The 16,310-nt window shown below is 48.1% G+C and overlaps 1 protein-coding gene across 1 annotated transcript in view; it reads right to left on the reverse strand.

The window, feature by feature from the left end:
- Nucleotides 1-2,909: 2,909 nt before the first annotated feature.
- AOX4 (aldehyde oxidase 4) overlaps nt 2,910-16,310 on the reverse strand; it is a 56,055-nt gene continuing 42,654 nt past the window's right edge. Inside the window, 9 exon segments of the mRNA NM_001278863.1 lie at nt 2,910-2,963; nt 3,766-3,933; nt 6,068-6,253; nt 8,304-8,369; nt 8,521-8,635; nt 9,054-9,106; nt 10,251-10,325; nt 13,938-14,066; nt 15,001-15,096. Of these exon segments, the coding sequence (NP_001265792.1) occupies nt 2,910-2,963; nt 3,766-3,933; nt 6,068-6,253; nt 8,304-8,369; nt 8,521-8,635; nt 9,054-9,106; nt 10,251-10,325; nt 13,938-14,066; nt 15,001-15,096 (942 nt within the window).

Here is a 16,310-nt window from a genome sequence, read left to right on the forward strand (position 1 = left end):
TTTAGGGGCTGGCACTGTGGCACAGCAGGTAAAGCCGCCACCTGCAATGCCGGCATCCCTTATGGTTCGAGTCCCGGCAGCTTCACTTCTGATCCAGCTCTCTGCTATGGCCTGGGAAAGCAGTAGAGGATGGCCCAAATCCTTGGACCCCTGCACCTGTGTGGGAGACCTGGAAGAAGCTCCTGGCTCCTGGTTTCGGATTGGCGCAGCTCCAGCTGTTTTGGTCATCTGGGGAGTGAACCAGTAGATGGAAGGCCTCTCTCTCTCTCTCTCTCTCTCTCTCTTTCTCTGCTTCTGCCTCTCTGTAACTCTGCCTTTCAAATAAATAAATAAATCTTAAAAAAATAATGCCCACTTTATAATATAAAACCTTGCCTACACGTGGTTGTTAGCTGCAAAAATCCATTTGGTCTTCTCTCGGCTTGTAAAATCCAGCATCACAGATTTCAGCGTAAATCATTCACAACCTTCTGTGTGGCAGAAGGTTCCGCTCCAGCCTGAGTCATGAGGTCTGCAATGGTTTACTGGTGCAGCTACTCATCATCAATTCTCCTGATGATCTGATAGGACCCAGTCCAAAATTTATCTTTTTATGTATTTATTTATTTAAAGATTTATTTATTTATTTGAAAGTTAGAGTTACAGAGAGAGAGAAGGAGAGGCAGAGAGAGAGAGAGAGAGAGAGGTCTTCCATCCTCTGGTTCACTCCCCAACTGGCTGCAATGGCTGGAGCTGTGCCAGTCCTGTGCCCATCCAAAGCCAGGAGCCAGAAGCTTCTTCCGGGTCTCCCACATGGGTGCAAGGGTCCAAGGACTTGGGCCATCCTCCACTGCTTTCCCAGGCCATTGCAGAGAACTGGATCGGAAGCGGAGCAACCGGATCGCAAACTGGCACCCATATGGGATGCTGGCACTGCAGGCGGCGGCTTAACCTGCTATGCCACAGCGCCAGCCCCTGAAATTTTTTTTTTTTTTTTTTTTTTTTGACAGGCAGAGTGGACAGTGAGAGAGAGAGACAGAGAGAGAAAGGTCTTCCTTTGCCGCTGGTTCACCCTCCAATGGCCGCCGCTGCAGCCGGCGCACCGCGCTGATCCTGGCAGGAGCCAGGAGCCAGGTGCTTTTCCTGGTCTCCCATGGGGTGCAGGGCCCAAGCACCTGGGCCATCCTCCACTGCACTCCCTGGCCATAGCAGAGAGCTGGCCTGGAAGAGGGGCAACCGGGACAGAATCCGGCGCCCCAACCGGGACTAGAACCCGGTGTGCCGGCGCCGCAAGGTGGAGGATTAGCCTATTGAGCCACGGCGCCGGCATGCCCCTGAAATTTATCTTCCATCTGTTGCAGGCCGGAGCGTCTCCACCACCGAGGTGAGATCCCGCACTGTCTTGGGGTCAGTCTCGGCCATCTCTCGGATCCCCAGCTCAGCGGCAACATATCAGCGCATCCCCTACACTTCTGTTTGTGCAGGTGCAAGAAGCTTTTCCTTTCCATCACCAGCTTTCTTCTCATGCACACATAAACAATTGCTCCACACCTACTTACTCTCTCTCCACAAAATTACAGCAATAAATTAGTACCCGCAGGGCTTTAAAAAATGCAGGGCTTGAAGATTTAGTGCACAGATACCTGACAAGCAATTGAGTTTATTTGTGTTTCCAAACTTCGCCAGGGACTGAACATCTCTGGCATTTCTGTAGGAAAATCGAATGCACAATTGCTACGAAATAACCACAGAAGAACCTTGAGGACCCTGTGCCCCTTTGGTGCCAAGGTGGTGCTGATTTTGCCGTTTAGACTTTAAGCCAAGACCTGGGGCTCAGGAGAGACTGGAGATTGCTGTTTTCCCTCCCTGCCACTCTCCAGGTGAGGAAGATGGGCTGTGTATGAAGCTCAGGGCAGAGGAGGACCAACTGGAGGCACGGGACGGTGCCTTAGTCCTTTTTGTGTCACTATAACAAAAGACTCCAGGCTGGGTACTGGATAAAGAAAAGAGATTTATTTTCGCTTGCAGTCCTGGAAGCCGGATCAGATGATTTCATCCAGGGAGACCCCTACTGTGTCACAGCATGGTTGTGGCAGCACATAGTGGGAATGTAGGAGAGAGGAAGCAGGAGACCAGGCAGCAGCCAGGCACGTTATTTTGTAACAACTCACTCTCGTGGGAACTAATCTGTTCCTGGGGACCAGCGTTAATCCCTTCACAAGGGCAGTCACGGGCCAGTCACCTCCGACCTCAGCACTGTCCTCTAGGGGCCAAGCTTCCAGCACATGAATGTTCGGGTATCAGCCTCATCCCAGCCACAGCGCATGTCTATCCTCTGAGGCCTCTTCCACATGGGTCACAGGGCAGTGGCAGGGCCCTGAAACTGCAGGGGGCTTGAGTGCTGGAGCCAGCTCTCACCCTTTCTGGAGTGCCGGACTGTGAGCCCCATGTTGGTGGCTTGGAATTGGCCAAGGAGGGAGTGCTTATACCAAGGGATTGGCAAACACCCATTAAGTCAAGGACTCTTTCCAGGTGGGCTCATTATAACCAGCACACCACTGACTTAGGGAGAATCTATTACTGAGAGCTGAGAAGCGGATGGTTTTACCATATCTCGAGCAGATTTCTGAAGGACAAAGCACCAGTCATCTCTCTTGAGTGGTTCCAGACTAATAAAAATTCTATCATATTGTAAAATCATGATGATGTAGATTTTTAGGACAATGCAAACTAAAATTAGGGTTTTCAATTCTGAGCTTCATAACAAATTTTGGTAAAATTTGCCTCTTAAAAACATCATCATGCAGCAACCTAAACCATAGAGAATAATTTTAAAATGCTAAAATTACTCCTGATAATTGGGAGTCAACCTCTATTTTGAAACTTTCAGGTTGATCACATATACTTTCATTTTTTTAGATAACAGAAGATTAAGACACATGGATGGACCAAGGTGTGAATGTTGAAGGGTCATCTCTGGGAATCTAAAAAAGAGCAAAAGAAGGGAGAGAGCTGTTAATAAAAGTTTGTAATATAAAAAACATAATTCAGAAGGCAAATTACGTTTTTTAAAAAAGAACCAAGACAATGTCTGTTTTATTCTCATCAAAATTATACAAGTACAATTTTCATATTTGTTTCCATCCTTGAGTCACAGCCTTATCCTTATAAAGTTGCTAGGTTTCATAAGACGCATCTTACTGAGATGTCCCACACTTTCAAGCATAAGGTGCAATTTATTATCAGGCTCATTCAGGGCTCCACAGATAAATACTTTCTGATGATCATTCCAGATATAATTTTAGCAGCTGAAAAATGGAAATTTATTATACTAGTGTGTTATTACAAGGCACATCCAGGTGTGCCCGGTGACCTGAAACTTTCATTTAAATTATTTTTATTAGTGTGCCTAACAAATAGTTCCTGTATAACTGATCAGATCAAATCTAGTTAGTGTAATTTGGCTACAGAGGAAACCAAATACCACCACAACTCTCTGTGTTGATGAGATCTTTAAAGAAGCAATCTACTGTGTCCATATGCCAAAGCACTGGCTCACTCATCAGAATGTTCTTTTTTTTGGTGAGTCTGAAACTGACCATCATTTGAAGAGGTTTACTCACTTGGTGATTACTTTAAAGCATATGGGAAGTGGTAGGTGGAGGCAAAATTGAGAATTTCCCTTGAAAATCACTGACCTGCCTCTCATTTTGTCATGATTATCCAATCCATACCAAGAACCTGCAAGTCCATGTACGAGGCCGTTACAACAGGGGCCTCCCTTACCATGTCGGTAAACTGATCCACACAGGTCATTCGGATGAGTTCAGGAGTGGCTGGGCTGCTCAGGGTGAAGGTCTTGGTCAGCCCTCTTTCTCTGCGGGCAGCAGCTACCGCATCATATATGGCGAAAAACACGGCAGATCCTAAGAACATTCCGGCCTCACCCAGTCCCTAAGGAAAGCACAAAAGGCTGTCAGAAATGCCTTGGTTCCTGTAGGACTAATGTGTGTACACACATACAAGTCACATGCAACACACCGGCTTTATCACACCATACTAGTCTGTGTCTGAATCATCAGAATGGAACACCTCCTGTGGCAATTTGTGTGTGGATCCTCTGTGGCCAGCTCATGAAGATGCCCTAGGACATCAGGATGCTGGGCACTGGGGCAGTTACAAACTCCAGTTTCCCACCCAGGGGATGTCTTGAAGACCACAGCCCTTGGTGGTCTTTAGGATATTCTGGCTCCAGCCCAGACCATTTGTGTGTAACTCAAAACCAAACTGAAACAACTGCAGTCTTGGTAGATGAGCTTAGAAGGCAGTGGAGTGACTCCCTCGTTCTCGGGTGCTCCCTTTCCTGGCCTATGTTGGATGCTTTCGAATTACTTGTATGGCGACGATGCATTTTGAAGGATTCGCCAATGCTTTTTTGTGCTGATTTTTCTTCTTTCTTCCTTTAAGAAAGTCTGGCCTGTGTTGTGTGTGTCTAGGGTCTTGTTGGAGGAGTGGGACAAGGACCCAAAGCTGATCAGGATTTTCCTAGGCTCCGGCTGTCAAAATCCCTGGCTTGCCATGGGGGAGGAAGCTTGGCAGGGGACAATGGGGAGAGTCTGGTCCCCTACTGGGGGCAAAGCATCAGGGTCATGCCCTGTGTCAGACTGCCTTTAGAGAGGCCCTGGCCAAACTCCAGGTAGACAAGGAAATAGAGGCATTTGCACAGGAAGTCTCGCCTTCCGCCCAGCCTTGACCTGCTCCTAGGGAAGAGAAGGACCCCAGGAAAACTCGAAGTTAATGTGGCCGCCTGTCTGGCCAGGTGTGGGCTCAGGGTAGAATTTAAGCTGGAGAAGTTGTGTGTGTGTGTGTGTTTTGCATGCTTATATTTGAGAACCTCTGCTGGCTGTGGATCTGCGTGGGCCAGTTAAAGGCCAAATGTGCCAGGAAGCACGGGGCCAATGCCTTGGGTATCAGAGCCAAGGGTGAGTGAAAGTCCACTGTGATTCAGAAGGGTGTGAGAAAGGCAGCATTGACTCTGCAGGGCAGGTGGGAGGCAGCAGCAGCAAAGAGAGCTCGGGGCTAATGGAATCCACCCACAGCACGCGTTATCCTGTGGTGCCCTTAGCCCAGTGAACCGAGTCAGCCAGCTCCTTCTTGAGCTTCTTGTTTGCTTTAGGCTTTTTCTAGCCTCTCTCCCAAGAGGTAAAGACCCTACTTTGGCTTTTGGAGGCACTGGGCACCACTCTGTCACAGACTGACTTTACCTTCCCCTTTGTCCTTTTGGGATTTGAAATAGGAGTGAGAAAACTCAAGGAACTGTTTCATAATTTCTTGAAAGAGGAGGTTGTGGGGCCAGCACTATGGTGTAGCAAGTAGAGCCACTGCCTGCAGTGCTGACATCCCATATGGTCACTGATTCAAGTCCCGGCTGCTCCACTTCCAATCCAGCTCTCTGCTGTGGCCTGGGGAAGCAGCAGAAGATGGCCCAAGTCCTTGGGCCCCTGCACCTGCGTGGGAGACCTGGAAAAACTCCTGACTCCTGGCTTCAGATTAGTCCAGCTCTGGCCGTTGCGGCCATTTGGGGAGTGAACCAGCAGGTGGAAGACCTCTTTCTCTGCCTCTACCTCTCTCTAACTCTGCCTTTCAAATAGATAAATAAATCTTAAAAAAAAAAAAAAAAGAAAAGAAAAAAGAAAGAGGAGGTTGTAATGAACTTAGCTGTGTCCCACTTAAATTCACGAGTTGAACTCCCGCACCCCAGTAACTCAGAATGTGACTGTTTTTGGAGACAATGCTTTTAAAGAAGCTTAAGCTAAAATAAAGTCACTAGGGTGGGCCCCCATCCAAGAAGTGTCCTTTCAAGAATGCAACGTTTGGGCACATGGACACACACAGAGGGAAACCCATGAGAAGAACTAGGGAGGAAAACACCAAGTGCAAGCCCAGGAGAGAGGCCTGCCAACCCCTTGGTCTTGGACTCCCAACTACCAGAACTTTGAGAAAAATCAAAGTCTGTTGTTGAAGCCACCCAGTCTGCGGTACTTTGTTGTGGCAGCCCTAGGCCCTAAGCGAGAGCTTGCGTTCTTACCTTGGAGGAGTAGATGGCTATGGGGTTCCGGGAATGCACCAGAGTGATATAGAACTCTTCTGGAACCTCAGTGACAGTGGGGATTTTGTAGTCATCTGGTCCCCGGGAATAGAGCACACCTTCCGGGGAGTATTTCAGTTCTTCTATGGTATAGAATCCCATGCCTTGGATGAATGCACCCTCAACCTACAGCCAAGACATCCACAGGTGAGAAGTCTATGATATCGGTTGTATAAATGTTCCTGTGTGAATGGAAATGGAGCAGTGGATCACAGTAAGGATTCTTGCAGGTACCGCCGAGGACTTTGCAACCTTTCGGGAACTGGTGCCTGCCTCCCTGTCTGCCCTCATCCTCAAGTATTCCAAGTGCCAAGGCTTGCAAGATCCCAGGAATTCTCCAGATCCACCAGGCTCTCTTGCATTTGTAAGACTTTGGAAGGCAGTTTCTTTCCCTTCACCCCTTCCGACCTTCACCTGTCCACCAGGCAAACTCCTATTTGCCTCAAGTTCTGGCCCCTCTGGGCCCCTTCCCATCTCCACTAGATTTAGCAACTGCTTGCTTCAGGCTTGCTGCCCCTTGAGCCCACTCCCCATCGGAGGGCACCTGGAGGAGGCCTTCCTCACTCACCTCTCCTGCTCTTGCACACACTCTCTCTGTCTCGAAAGCCCACTGCAGCCTGGACTTCTTGTACTCTGTTCTTCACTCAGTGGCCTGGCACATAGGTTTCTCAACAAATGTCCAATTAGGTGAAAAAGAAGTTAGCATTAAGGGAACGTGAACTAGAATAGACAGAGCCAGGTTACTGTAGTTTTTCGAAAACCTGGGTTTCTTTACTTCCCTTTATAAATTACTAAGAAGAATAGATCAATGTTAGGGTGGGTTGGACAAAATCACCATAATTACCAAAAAGCCATGTTGAGTTCTATTTATAAACTATTATGCTCCAGGACAAAGGTCCCTTCTGAAGGGAGTGTGTGCCAGAGTTTACAAAAATTGAAGGGAGGTTATGGTTCGTATTCTATTAGAACCTGGGATGTTGGAATAAGGTAAGCCCATCTCCATGCTAAGCTAGGATATGACAACGCTCGTAGCTAAAGGAGAAGTTAAAGCCCAGGAGCTTTAGTTCTTTTCCTTCCCGATGGGGCACAGAGAATTGTCCTGGTCATAACATCTGCCATTTCCCTTGAAGAAACAGTGACGAGGCAGGAGTGATCTGGAAGGAGGGGGAAAGAGAGAGGAGAGGCCAGGTCTCGGGCTCGCTGTGGTTCTCAAACTCTACAGGGTTCTGATCCATCTGGGTACAGACCCCAAGTCCCAGCCTAGCAGAGTTATGATGCAGCAAGTCTGGGCCTGGTGTGGGCCAGGGGATTCACATTTCCAGTGGCACACGTGATGCAGAGAGACTGAGGACCACATTTGGAAAACACTGAAGGGCCAATAAAATTATTCCTCATAAATCCCTGGGGAAAGCTGCGTAAATGGATCTCCTAGGCCTTAGGATGGTGGCGAGCACTGGCAGATGAGAGTACCACACAGCTGTGCAGACTTATGCCCAGACACCCGATCACTCCAAACTGCTGCCCAGGTGCAGCCTGTGGGCCAAGTGTGGGCCAGGTGTGGACCGCGGAGCAGCCAACCTGGTTTTATGTGGGAGCCTTCTGTTGCCCCCCCCCCCACTTTGAGAAATAAAGCTGGGAAAAAGCAAAGCTCCCCAAACAGTGGGAAAAGCTTAAATCCTAAATTTAAAGCAATTTTGGGTGGATATATCTTATTTATTTGTGAAATAAAACTCAGAATTAAATTCAGCCAGAGGAGAAACATTGTGTGTCAGCATTTCTTTTTCTCTTGCATTTCTCTAAAAGGTGCAGTCTGCTCGAATTCAATATTAACATGAACACTAATGCAATTTATGTATCCGCGTAATGTTCTCATGAATACAAGGCTCACCGAAGAAAAATGAGAAAGCACAGAGAATTATGAGGCAGAGCAAACTGTGTATTTCTGTCTGCCATGCAACAGCAGTCACCGTTAACCTGTTCTCGAATTTTCTCTCAGTGTTTTATCCGTGTGTGTGTGGGCCTATGCATGCGTGTGTGTGTGTGTATGATATAATATACCTTACTGAATGCATGTATTAGGTCAGGCTTGGGGGATGCTAAGGAAGAATACTCAGAGTGAAAAGTAGCCCAATGAGACTAAAAGTCTTCCTGTGGGGATGGTTCTAGAAACACGCACCTGCCCAATGTCCACGGCCGGGTTTATGCTGAAAGCAGCATCCATGAAGATGTCAGTCCGCAGGAGCTGTGCCAAGAGAACACACATCGCAGAAGGCGTTCAGATAGACGCGGACTACAGTTACACGCCTGCCCCTGGTTCTTCCCAGGGACCGGCAGGGTGGATGTTACGGATGGCACAGCCTGCAACAACGGTGAAGGCAAACACTGCTCCTGACCTTGTGAGCCCCCGTCAGACAGTCGACTTCAACCTCGGCACAGGAGGCTCCGTAGACAAAATACGGATACGCTTCTCCTTCCTCCTTCTCCCAGTCCATGTTTGTCTGGTAGCCCCTGGGCAGGGCAGCAGGAGGAAAAACAGAAGGCACTCACTGGTCTGGTCCCCTGGCGGTGCCGGCTCCTGGAGCAGTGCTTCTCCCTGTGACTAGAGACCTAGGCCCCCCTTCTCCTGTGAGGGGGCCTGGGGTCAGGCCTGCAGGGGGACCCTGGCAGACACAGGGAGAGCAACTGGGACCTGGCCCAGCCCTCTAGCGCACGGTCCCTGTGGTCCCCCCTGGCCGGGCTGTAGCTACTGCCCCAAGGTGGCTCTGCATTGCATCATCCTGCCCCACCCGGTGCCTCCAGCCCCAGGACCTCCCCACCCGCCATGATTCCGTGATGGAGGGCTCACACTGGACACAGCTGAGCTCCTGGCCTCTTCACTCACTCCTGCCCCAGTATCAATGAAGCCAAAAATAAAAGCATCCCTTACTTGTAATATCCAGTAGCTGAGAGACTGATGGATTCTGCAAAGGCTTTTGCAACCTGAAGGAGGGGTTTGGGTACAAAGAAATAGAATTTTAGGAAGACCCTTGAGCAACCCCTTCTGCACTGGACTTGCCTCTTGTTTGCTGTCAGCCCCGGGTTCACATCTCTGAGAGAGACCAAGGCGGCGTCCACACTGTAGGCTTCACTAGGGAGCGGCTGAAGGGCGTCCGTGGGCTGACAGCCTGGGGCCCCCTACTGGCTGGGGTGGCGCAGTGTCAAGTTTCGGGCTTTTAACTTAGGGACAGGGCTCAGCCATATTTTTGTACGTCTGTGCTTTGGCATGTACACAGGACACACACGGGACGGAGAGAGTGGTTCCTTTCTAGGCTTGGTTTCCCTACCCGAGCTTTCAGTTCCCCACAACCAACAGGAAGAAGGGTACATACAGTGCAAGAAGAGAAAGAGGGAGAGAGAGAGAGAGCGAATGAGCATGCACATTCACCAAACTTTATTACAGTATGTTGTTATGATTTTTCTATTTATTAGCTGTTGATCTCTCGCTATGTAGAACTGATAGATGAACCTTTATCACAGGTGTTTGGATAGAGAAGTGGTCTATACAGATTGAGCACGATCTGCAGTTTCAGGCAACCCCGGGGTCTTGCAGTGTATACCCCGTGGATAAAGGGGCCTATTATATATGACCCTTTATTCTGCTTTGTCCCCAAGTAATTTGGTTGGCTGTCTCACCGTATGACTATGTCAGCTTTCCTGCTGGAGTAAGCTGGGTAGGGATGGGAGATGATGATGGCGATTATACTAGAATAATAATCATTAAACAGATAATACTTTCATCTTAAGACTTCCCTTGGCTCCGTTGTACAGGTGAGAAAACCAAGGCCCTGGGGCCGTGTTGGGTAAGTCATTTGTCCCACAAGGCAGCGGTGAGAGAACGGGGACAACAGCCCTGGGTGGGTTTCCTGGGGGTCCCATGCTGCCACCACGCTCTGTGAGAAATTAGGCTCTAAAATAAAGTCAGGTTTCAATGAACTTGGAAACCTCTTCCACCTGTTCAGAAAGGCAGAAGCAAATGCTAACAAATGCTTTGCTTCTTGAACCAGCACCGCCAAAGAGCCACGAACCTAGGACTTCTGCCTGTCTGTTGCCTTTTCCCGGCTGGGATAATAAAGACCATACTCACCCAGTCCTCCCATTTTCCTTCAGGGTTTTTCTTAATGATGGGCTCGAGACGAGACATTAGAATTTGGCAGGCATTCTAAAAACAAATATTTGAAATGATATCAGAAATAACAGGCGCAGGGAGTAGCAAGGTGTCGACCACTTCATTGTCTCGAGCGCAGAGTGCCAGGCTTCTGAACCCGCTTTCTAGTCCCCTGGGAGGGCTCCCAAATCTGCACTAATGCATGGAATTGCTTCAAAGGAAACAAGTCTCCTTGTGGACCCTGCAGCGCTGACTTAAAATGATGTTTACTATAGTGTTGCTTAGATATGTGTGAACACAGAGCTAAGGGGAGTCCCCTTAGAGTCAGAGCTCTCTTAGAACCAGAAAGCCAGAACCAAAGGACAGTGTGCACCCTCATCTATATACCTGTAAAATTCAAAATAATGGCACGGACTTGATTAAGAGACGACGTGCTTTTGAAGCTACATTGCTGCTTGCAGTGGGAGAAAAGTACTGACTGCTGCGCGCAGGCCCTTGGAGTTCAGCAGGTCTACCCCGCACCACTTGATGGATCACTTTGCTCTCAACTTTCTTGTTTGAGTTGCGTTTTGTAAGTTGCTATGCAACTACTTTTCACTGGGCAAGAAAACAACATTTACGTATGAAGTCCATCTCTGGTCCCCTCTAGTTACCTTGCCACAAAGTACATTTTTGGTCCCAAATATGGGCCGAGATCTCATGGCAGCTCCACTTATAAATGATGCCAAATATGCTTATGTTATTTTCTATAAGATTTTCATTGAAATGAAAATAAAAAAATTACAGAAGGAAAAATCACACACTCCCAAGGTCACACCTGATCTGCGGGTGCCGGCGGCTTCCTCTCTGAATCTGGATGAACCCATCTCCATCTCCCCTCTCCTTTCCTCCTCTCTGCCTCGGAACAACCTCCACACCCATCTTGGTTTCTGTCCCTCCTTTTCTGTGACCCACTCTTTTGGCAAGTGGTCTCTGGCTTCTCATGCATGGGGAAGGTCCCTTTTCCCACAGGTCTGTCTCAGCTGCCAATCACTGACCTCCTTATCAGTGGATGCCTTCCAGAGGAGTGTCACATACAAGGCAAACCTAACCCTAGAGCTCCCACGCCTGTCCCAGTATCAGCTACTCTTCCACTTGTCATGCCATGATCACCATGCACCAAGACTTCACTTTACACTCCACAGTTTGATAATCTGCTGAAATAAATCTGAAAATCAATTTACCCTTGAAGATACTGAGATACTGCAGTGGACATCTGTCAATCTTTTATGACCTTCTGAAGCTCGCTATTGTTAAATGGCTGTCTGAATGCCATTGATTTATTAAAATTAACATTACAATTTAACACATAATGGAAAATTATTACTCAAAAGAGGAAGGGAAGTATTGGCTACCAGTAGGACAAAACTATCTTTTTTTTTTTTTTTTTTTTTTGACAGGCAGTGAGAGAGAGAAAGAGAAAGGTCTTCCTTCCATTGGTTCACCCCCCAAATGGCTGCTACGGCCGGCGTGCTGTGCCGATCTGAAGCCAGGAGCCAGGTGCTTCCTCCTGGTCTCCCATGGGGTGCAGGGCCCAAGCACTTGGGCCATCCTCCACTGCCTTCCTGGGCCACAGCAGAGAGGGGGACTGGAAAAGGAGCAACCGGGACAGAATTCAGCGCCCCAACTGGGACTAGAACCGGGGGTGCTGGCGCTGCAGGAGGAGGATTAGCCTAGTGAGCCAGGGCACCGGCCAGGACAAAACTATCCTGAAAAGATAGAGATAGGGGCTGGTGCTGTGGTGTAGCAGGTAAAGCTGCCACCTGCAGTGCCAGCATCCCATATGGGTGACTGTTTGAGTCCCGGCTGCTCCACTTCTGATCCAGATCTCTGCTATGGCCTAGGAAAGCAGTAGAGGATGGCCCAAATCCTTGGGCCCTTGCACCCATGTGGGAGACCCAGAAGAAGCTCTTGGCTTCTGGCTTCAGATCGGCATAGCTCGGGCCATTGTGGCCATCTGGGGAGTGAACCAGAGGATGGAAGACCTCTCTTCTCTCTCTCTGCCTCTGCCTCTCTGTAACTCCGCCTTTCAAATAGATAAATAAATTTTAAGAAAAAACAAAAGAGATAATAGCAAGCAGTTTCACAGTTTGGCTTAATGAGGGCTCTTGAAAAAGTTTGAGGGAAATAGAATTAAATGGTAAATTCATTTTGGTGTGAAAAATGTTGAAACCATGCCCAGGCACACAGAGGTCAGAGACTGGGCATGGCTGTGTTTCCACAGGTGCAAGGCTGGGCATGAGGAGGTTCGGCAGTGCTTTCCTGTGAAATCAGCCTTCCCTCGTTGGCCCACTGATCCACTCCATTAGCACCTTCATTTTCCATTTGGTACAGGTGCAACCGTGGCATGGGCTGGGGCCCGCCCTTTCATTTGCTTGTTGGTTTGCTGCCTGAATGTGAGCTGCGTGAGCTCAGGCTCTTTGGATTTGGTCCTATTTCATTTGCTGCTACAACTCTAGTGCTTAGACCAGGACCTGGCACACGGCAGGCCTCAGTAAGTAAGTATTGTAAGCCAGTATTGAATCAACCTGACCAGATCCAGACAATGGCAAATGGTCATACAAATGTATGACCTTCATTATGACTCTTCATCATGAAAAGATCAGAAAAAAGGTCAAAATCCCCAAAACCTTTTGTTCTTTCGTGTGTGTGTGTGTGTGTGTGTGTGTCCATGTCCTTTCTTTGTCAATGCCTGAGACTCTTCGTCTCCCACCACCTGTGTTCACCAGGCAGCTAACATCTTGGTGATGCCAGATGTCATGTCATCTGCAGGTCTTACTGAAACTGAAGTTTCCCAGAGCATTTTTTTTGGAGCACTGGCTCCAAAGGATGTTAAGAGGGATTAAATAAAAACATTACAATGTTTTCATGATTAAATAAATTTGGGAGAGATGTCAAACGGAGTGAGATAGGTTTCTTGGCTGCAGGACTGGTCAGTTTTTAATATGCTAATGCGCTTCATAAGCCATCATGAGTGGGATGTACTAGGCAGCATTTTCCAAACTCATCGACTGCCCCTGCCCCTATGGGGCCATCTCCCAAGGAGCAGACTTAGGGAAGCGCTGGTCACATGATCTACAGGCACATTCAAGAGCTGCGAGTCTCTCCTTTTGTGCAGGTTTCTGTAATTTCGTGGAGATGGTCTCAGTGGGTCACTAAAGGCCAGCTGACCGTTTGCGGGAAGCTGAAGAGCGGGAAGGAGAGGAGGTGGTGATTGTTCACTGCATAGTTTCATCCACCCAACAATTCTAGGAGGTGGGTATTTGCATTCCCAGTTAAGTGGAAGAGAAAATGGATTCCTAGAGGGGTTATGGACTGGCTCAAGCTCTGTGTTTGTTGGAGTGAGAGAAGAGAGAGATTCTCTCATCTAAGACAAAGGGAGGCTGCTAAGGTGCAGGTTTATATATGCAACAGAACAAGAATAATGAAAATCGCCCAGTGCAGCAGCAGGAGCATCAAAGAGAGCCTCAGAAAACTTGACCTGGGGTCTTGACTCTGCCTGTATTTAGCCGACCGACTTAGAACTTGACCTCTCCTGGCCTCAGTTTCTTCTTCCATTAAAGAAGGGCTGAGACGAGGGCCCTCCTGGGCTGTCCCCGGGTGACTGAGAGAGGAGAGGAAAGTCACCTGCACAGCTCTCCCATTGACATCTGCGCCCATGGACCCCGCCGTGAAGAGCGCGTTGGGCACCGTGACAGTGCTTGTTTCCGACAGGTGGATTTTCGACTTGGGTATGTTCAGTTCTCGACTGGCCACCTGCAGAAGCAGAAGATAAAGGTTTCCTATTTCATTAACTTTGTTCCTCTCTGGGTTTCAGTCCCAGCTTCTCTGCTTGCACTACTGGTTCTTGCTAATGTGCTGCCTGGGAGGCAGCAGATGACAGCTCAAGAACTTGGGTCTCTGCTACCCATGTGGGAAGCCTGAATCAAATCTCTGACTCCAAGCTTCAGCCTTGCCCAGCCCTGGCTATTATGAGCATTTGGGAAGATGAATCAGCAAATATGATTCCTGCATCTCTGAATCTCTCGGCTTTCAAATAAAATGAAAATTTAAAAAATAAAGACGAATATCCTTTCCTTTAAAAAGTATCTTTTCTCTATTTCTCATTGGGAAAAAGCTTTGTTTCCCACACAAATTTTTTCATCCAATGTCATATTCAACAAATTCTCTTTTCACATACATAAAAAAGGGTAAATTTCCTATGGTAATAATCTCTCTCTTTCAAAAGTACTAGGAACACATTTCTGTGAATTAGCACACGTGAGGGCCAGTCATGTGAGTGAAGTTTCTCAGTAGATTATGAATCTATGAGCACAGTTTTTCATTCTATCAAACATTCGAGGGTTTGAGTGAACACATTATTACTTTGAGCAGTTGAGGGAAAGCTTAGAAGTCTGTTCTCTTTGAAACTGGAATCATATGTTTTAGACCTGTGGACTTGGCTTTTTTGTATGTAGGGACTAATGTGCCGTATTTCTCCCATCCTAGCACTCACTTCCCTCACCGGAAGAGTCAGTTGCTTGCTTATTTATTTACTTATTTATTTAATTATTATTTTTTTTTTACCTGAAGAGTCTTACAATTGACTTGTGCATTTGGTGGGATGCTATTTGTCCCGCTCAACAAAACAAAAAAGCTGATCAGTTGACGTGAAGGTGCTGTCTTCTGCTGTGGAGACAGATCATCTCACCTGAATCATCTTGGTGTGCAGGCCTTGGCCCAGTTCACAGCCACCGTGAGTCAGCAAGACAGAGCCATCCATGTAGATGTGGACGAGGGCAGCTGCCTGGGTGGAAACAATCATGGTATCAGATGAGAAGCCGAGGCTATGAGTTTAACTGAGGTTGCTGATCCCTGAACCAGTCTCATTGAACCAGCATCATTTCTTTTTTTCTTATCCTGGAGAAGAAAGCTATTATTGGTGCACCTGGTGTGATGGCATTTCTCCTGCTGAGCATGCAAGCCACTGCTAAGTTGACTGGAAGGTGCTGTTGACTGTAAGACACTTTTCTCACTTGAATCACTTTGGTATGCAGTCCTGTCCCCTTTCAGGAACCCCAGCCTTGAAAAACATGGATGAGGATAAATGAAGTGCCCATCTTCCCTCTAGCAGTCTCCTGCCCACCACAGCTTGTGCAGGCTTACCTAGGGAGTTGCCTACCCCAGGCCCCAGCCTGCATACCAATTATTATTCTTCCCTCCTTGGACATGAAGATTAATTTTAAAGCAAATAGAACCTGCATGAGTGTGGGGAGCAACTCGGACTAGACTGTTACTCGAATTAAGACTTATTCTATGCATCTGCTTTCCCACAATATGGCACTGGGAGAGGAGTAAACACCTTCTACACAGCTGCCTCCAGTTCAACCAATAAACTGTAGGACCTGCTCCTGATTGGAGGAGAGCAACATACTCGGCGTGTGGGTAGCAGAGTTGGGAAGAGGACTATAAAGGAGGAGAGAGACAACATGCACCAGGAACATCTAAGGGGAACACCTGGAGGAACATCTGAGCAGCCCCCGAGAGAGCCGGCCAGCGGTGTGCCACTCCCCCGCAGAAGTGGGGAAAGTGGCAGGGGGAACCGCCCTTCCACGGAGGTGGAAGGGTCGGTAGCCAACCCGGGAAGAACCAGCAGCAAACCCGGGGAGGGCCGAGCAGACGAAAGAACAACGCAGGGTCCTGTGTCGTTCCTCCACGAAGAGGGGGAGCGACATAATGGTGCCGTGACTCGGATAAGAAGCCTGGGCAGGGTTTAGTGTCGTTCCTCCATGAAGAGGGGGAGCGACACATGAGTAAATTTCCAGCCATAATCTCTCCTGGATACTGGAAGAACTGGAAGAAACTTGTGGTGTTTTGATGGTTTCCAGATGTTGATTTTTCAGAATCATAGTTGGGGAGGGACCTGGATCCCCATTCTGGAAAACCCAATTCAGCAACAGTTTGGAGATGGAGTTCAAATACCCATTTGTTAAAGCTGCCAGGTGATTTTCTTCATTTTTT

Source organism: Oryctolagus cuniculus, chromosome 3 (assembly GCF_964237555.1).
Source record: "Oryctolagus cuniculus chromosome 3, mOryCun1.1, whole genome shotgun sequence".
Taxonomy (NCBI): domain Eukaryota; kingdom Metazoa; phylum Chordata; class Mammalia; order Lagomorpha; family Leporidae; genus Oryctolagus; species Oryctolagus cuniculus.